General features: G+C 40.5%; 1 protein-coding gene across 2 annotated transcripts in view; it reads left to right on the top strand.

The window, feature by feature from the left end:
• Nucleotides 1–384: 384 nt before the first annotated feature.
• LOC108624330 (something that sticks like glue) overlaps nt 385–5880 on the top strand; it is a 12783-nt gene continuing 7287 nt past the window's right edge. For both annotated transcript variants that reach the window (XM_018023553.2, XM_026813038.1), the window contains exons 1-13: nt 385–637; nt 1381–1564; nt 1643–1877; nt 1951–2190; nt 2264–2430; nt 2507–2863; nt 2937–3198; nt 3270–3498; nt 3557–3863; nt 3936–4005; nt 4078–4365; nt 4441–4719; nt 4800–5087. In XM_018023553.2, the coding sequence (XP_017879042.1) occupies nt 1399–1564; nt 1643–1877; nt 1951–2190; nt 2264–2430; nt 2507–2863; nt 2937–3198; nt 3270–3498; nt 3557–3863; nt 3936–4005; nt 4078–4365; nt 4441–4719; nt 4800–5087 (2888 nt within the window). In that variant the 5' untranslated portion in view covers nt 385–637; nt 1381–1398. The remainder of the gene's footprint in view (nt 638–1380; nt 1565–1642; nt 1878–1950; nt 2191–2263; nt 2431–2506; nt 2864–2936; nt 3199–3269; nt 3499–3556; nt 3864–3935; nt 4006–4077; nt 4366–4440; nt 4720–4799; nt 5088–5880) is intronic.

Here is a 5880-nt window from a genome sequence, read left to right as displayed (position 1 = left end):
TTATTCATAATATTCTTTGTACAATCCCACATGTCGGTATAAGCCCCGATTTTCTAATTTCGTTTTGGAAACTTGAAAAAAAGACGCATTTTTGGAGAGAAATTTTTTTTTTATCCATTTTTCGAAAAAAGGGCCTAATAGAGTCCTGGACATACGTTTTCCGAACAAGAATATCTAAATTTTATGGCATTTTTCTACAAATTATGCCCAGGAAACGGTATAAACGTTTTCGTAGTTCCCCGTTTTTCCGCCAGGGGTACTAGTTTGACTCCTGTATACCCTTAATTACATTTTATGATAAAGTATAGATTATTTGAAACACTGCCATCTACAGGGCGACTGTTCCACTCTTCAGCTGGTTCAGCACGCGCATAACGTATCTATGTAGTCGAATTACTTGGTGTTTTTCGATTGTGTGATTATTGAAGTGTTTTGTTCAGAATGCTTTGGTTTTTTTATCGGAGCCGATACATGTGTCTGTGCTGCACAAGTTAGATATTTGACGGTTACGAGATTCGTATCGTATTACACTTGAAAAATTGATTACTCGCAGAATATGCGAAACTGAGAAAGTCGAGAATGAAACCGGATGAGCATACATTCGTCGTTTGCACTCCTTGAATTGATTCATTTTCCAGTGAGTATCTGTATCGAATAATATCTAACTCGATACCTGTTTCAATTGATATTCTGTTACTCCTCTTCCTAATCACTAGTGTCTCTAACCCTTTCCTCGTTAGCTAATGCACCAAGTCCCTTAATATATTTCTACCTCCTATTAACCTATGGTCACGCAAGGCGGACATTATTTACCTATTTATCTCGATGTATGTATAAAAGTTGTCAGTGTACACATCAATTAAATAGTTTTCTCCTCTGTACGAAATAATCAAGAATTATCTGATATGAAAATGTATTTTTAACATATAGTACTACCTGTGTTATAGATATAGTATATTATTCTCCTGAGATTGCAATAAGATGTTCCCTATTAGATAAATTTCCACAGTTTCTACATGCGAATCATTTCATTTAGAAGATGTTGTTGTAATTAGATCCTTTATTTTGTTATTTGGCGCATTCATAAGTTATTAATCTGATTTTTCTATTACGTGATATACTTGCATTAGGAAAATTCCCTCCGCCAAAGATTAACATTCTCATTACATAATACATGTTTAACTACAGAGATATTGGATGTAGATTCATGTAATTGTACAGAGTATCAAAGAAAGTAAAAAATTGTCTGGCTATAATTATTTTTTTTCAAGCGAGAAGCCGTAATGGTATTCATAAGAATTTGTGAAGTAGATGATAAGAGATAAGAGAGATAAAGTCATTTTGGTAATAAAAAACTTATGTCATGTTACTTCGTTCCAGGATATATAAGTAACAAAGATGTCTGTACATTACAAATTCAAATCCACTTTGGATTATGATACCGTGTCCTTTGACGGATTACACATTTCCGTGGCAGACTTGAAAAAAGCTATTTTTCACCAAAAACGAATCGGGAAGAATACTGATTTCGATCTACAAATAACGAATGCGCAAACTAAAGAAGGCAAATATTGAATACCTATTTATTCGTTTATTCATTACAATTAGGATGGTGCTGTCATTTTCATTTAACTACTTTCAGACTACACCGATGATAATGCATTGATCGCGAAAAATACTAGCCTCATCGTTGCTAGAGTTCCATTGACCGTCCAGCAGAAGCGATCATGGGACAGAAATGAAACTCCTTCATTTAGTAACTTGAAAGATGAATCTAATTTAGGTAGAGCCGTGGACCTCACGAGGCTCGACGGTTCCGAGGAAGATAAAATTCGAGCGATGATGACTCAATCTACGCAAGATTATGATCCATCGAAGTATGCAACGAGTTGAACTTCGATTAATTCTCTAGTGTCGATTCAACATTAACGTTTTATGCTTTTTCAACAGTTATATGAAAATACGTGGAGCTAATCAAACTGGCGATGTACCTGCAAATTATCGTTGTTACAAATGCCATCAGCCTGGACACTGGATCAAGAACTGTCCGCTTGGATCGAATCAGGAACCGATAGAAATTAAGAAAAGTACTGGTATCCCTAGAAGTTTCATGGTTCCAGTCGAGGGACCAAGAGTTCCGGGTGCTATGATGACACCAACGGGTCAATACGCTGTACCAGCCATTGATCAGTAAGTTTCGATCAATCGATAATTATATCTGATTTACGCAATGGTTCTTTAAATTTGTTTCTTATACCTCCAGTCAAGCTTACAAGGAAGGTAAAAAGGAGCGTCCGCCGTTTTCTCAAGATCCAGAACCCATCGTGGAAAAGCCTGAAATCCCAGAGGATTTGCTGTGCAATATTTGCAAAGATCTTTTGACGGATGCAGTAATGATACCATGTTGCGGCAATTCGTTCTGCGATGAATGTGAGCCATTTATTCTTCACAAATGTGACATCGTATAATCTTTTAAGGGGAAGTTCTAATATTAATTATGTAACAGGTATTCGTACATTCTTATTGGAATCTGAAGAACACGAATGTCCAGATTGCAACGAAAAGGACGTTTCTCCGGAGACTCTTATTCCAAATCGATTTCTGCGAAACGCCGTGATGAATTTTAAAAATGAGACTGGATACGCTAAGAGACAAACATACAGGCAGCCTTCGCAATCGAGCAGACACCCTGCCCCAACGTCAGAACAGCAGAAGCCGACTGACCAAACAACAGCGCAAGCCTCGAACCAAAGTAAAGCAGCTCAACCCTCAAATACAAATAATACGCCCTCTCAAGAATATACAGAACCGCAAGCGACAAATTTCGAATCGGGTCCAGCTAGATCTACACAACCACAAACAAGTAAGTATTCTTAAAAGGTAACAAGAAGAAAAGACATAGAACCGTGTGTTAAATATTAATTATTCTTTTAAAGTTGTTCCTGAAACGACACCGGAGTCTGATTTGCAAAGTGATACTGTAACGAAATTACCGACGGACGAGGAAACGGAGGTTCCGCCGCCTCCGGGTACAGAACCTTTACTCCCGATACCTGCGATTGGCAGCTCACCAGAAAAAGATAAGGAGAGGAGCGATCCTCCTAGTCGTGAGAAGAAAGAACGCGAGAACGATTATCCAGGGGACAGACAGTCCAGAGAACGTAGACGAAGTTTTAGCAGAGACGGTCACCGCGATAGGTAAATATCCGTTCAATAATGATATTATACTATACAATTATAGATCAGTTCAAGTAATTATAATATTACAGAAGTGGAGAGCGTGGTCGTAGGATAGAAACTTTACGACCAGTGAATCGTAGACGATCATTATCTCCGAGACACTCGCAACACAATGACTACGGTTCTTTGCCACACATGATGAATCCGCCACCAAAAAATTATCAAGGCATGCCGCCTGACGATGTACATTATCCACCCAACATGCATTACGACAATGCAATACGCAGATCAACCGAAGATCGTCCAGGCACTCCAACGGTAAGTTTCCTTTAAACACTTTTAATGAGCATATTTTTAAGTATCATTCATATTTCAGGTGGATGAACCACATTTACATGTACCGTCTTCTGGAAATCAGCCACCGCTATTACCTTTCCCACCGGGGGAAGATCGCATGCCGCAACCGAGCTACAATCAACCTCCACCTAACGTGCCGCATAATCCACCTTTGCTACCGGATCCATACATGAGTCATCGGATACCTTTGTATCCTCACCAACAAGGTTCTCACTACGGGCCTCCACGATACGAGAGGCCTCCTTATCAACAGCAAGGATACAGGCCGTCTCAACCACCTCGCAATTACAATGGACCACCGAGACCAATGAGAGGATTACATCATCGTAAGTAAACGATTTAAATCAACGATTTCATTTTGACGTAGTAGATATTTATAAATGCATTTCATTGTCTAGTGGGCTATAGAGGAATGCAGCCACCACCGCCAGGGTTGGGAAGAAACATTCATAATGGGAATCCACCTGGGTAATTTCACTTGAAGTCTCATCGTCCTATCGATTTAACCGGAATTATTATAATATCGATATTGCATTTCAGCATAATCGATGATCCATTGGAAGCATTCGAACGGATGCTGAGGGAAAAAGACGAGCGAGACAGGAGACTTGGGAAACACAGAAGAAGGAGTAGAACACGTTCGAGGTCTCGTAGTTATACAAGATCTAGGTCACGTTCGTTCGGTCATAGATCGCCGTTCCCTCCTCGATTGAGTCGATCTAGAAGCCCTCCCTCGAAGAGAAGATCCTCGAGGTCGCCTCTACCTCTCAGAGGCCGCAGCCGTACCCCAAAGCGTCGGTCAAGGAGCGGAAGCTTCTCGATCAGCAGGTAAGTAAAACTTACCATTGCACTATTTTACTACGCTTTGGTAATGTTATTACAACCGATGCATTTCTTTTATAGATCTAGATCCTACTCGCGCAGTCAGTCCCCTAGATTATCCCTGTCCCGAGACAGGGACAGGGATCGAGATCGTGATCGCGACCGAGATCGTGATCGTGATCGCGACCGCGATCGTGACCGTGATCGTGATCGTGAACGGGAGCGGGAACGCGAGCGTGAACGTGAACGGGAGCGTGAGCGCGACCGCGAACGTGATCGTGAACGCGATCGGGAACGCGATCGTGAACGTGACAGAGAATTGCTTCCCAGATACAGATCACCGGCTAGATCGCCTCCGAGGTAAGTAGTACTCGTTCATTTTCAATCGTAGTTAAAGATGTCGATTTGCTGACGTTAATTTTTGATCGATCACGGTTTAGGTTTCAAAGAGAGAGGGACAGAGATCGGCAGAGATCTCGCGAGCCCAGAGAAGGGTATAACAGTTACTATAACGATTCGCCGGCGCACGATTATCAGTTCAGAGATCGTGAGAGGGATTTACCTCCTCGGGACAGGCCGGTCCCGAGATATCCAGTAAGGAACCAGCCAGCTCAGCATAATATACCACCGTTGTTGCCGCATCTAGTCGCTGGAAGTCATCCGCCGCCGCTTATGTCCTTGGGACCTCCAGCAACGGACAGGAAAGACTATTATGATTCCTACAACAGGTATTTCCGCCTCAATAGTACTTTAATTCATGTACACGCTAAGCAGACAGTCTGCCGTATCTTATGCTGCTGCCCCGGTTAAGACTGCACCGGAGTTTTATGGTGAATGTAAACGGGAGCGAGATGATAATATCACTTCTATGATCTCTAGACGGAATGTATACGAGCACGTATCCTAGCATATCTCTTTATATGTGTATGTATAAAACCCATACATATACATATATATGTGTTTAAAAAAAAATACGCGCGCGTGCACACGTACACTACATGCATACGTAGACGCAAAATAGTTGGATAAATCGATACGATGCATAAGAGAACTGTGATGACACAAGGCTGTGATATATAAAAAATTCTTCATAATGAACAATCGTTATGGAGTATTCATTTATGCAACTATTTAAGCGATGTTATATTTTTGTTATCCGAAGAGTGATACGTTATTAGTAGCGTGCTGTGAGATATCTGAGTATGGATTGATATAAAAAGTGATAACGCCGGATTGTAAAGAGTCTTAACTTCCTACGTACTTGTACTTGATTAAGTATTAATTCGGTTTCATCCATCTGCATTCATATGATTAAATACTCGATTATTTGACAAATGAAATAGTAGGGCATCGAAGGGCAACGTTACGTTAATAAATAATTACGAATTAAAAATTAGTTTGTAAATATGATGACTATCTCGTTGATTGAATAAGGAACGGTCGTTTCTTAAGGATGTATTGGCTATACAGTCAATCCCAAAAGTTTATGGACCTTAGAAAAACGCATTTCCTATAATTAAA

This window comes from Ceratina calcarata, unplaced genomic scaffold (assembly GCF_001652005.2).
Source record: "Ceratina calcarata isolate Rehan_Ccalc_2016 unplaced genomic scaffold, ASM165200v1 scaffold305.2, whole genome shotgun sequence".
NCBI classification, from domain to species: domain Eukaryota; kingdom Metazoa; phylum Arthropoda; class Insecta; order Hymenoptera; family Apidae; genus Ceratina; species Ceratina calcarata.
Note: the sequence above shows the minus strand (reverse complement) of the source record. Positions and strands in the feature narration are given on the sequence as shown.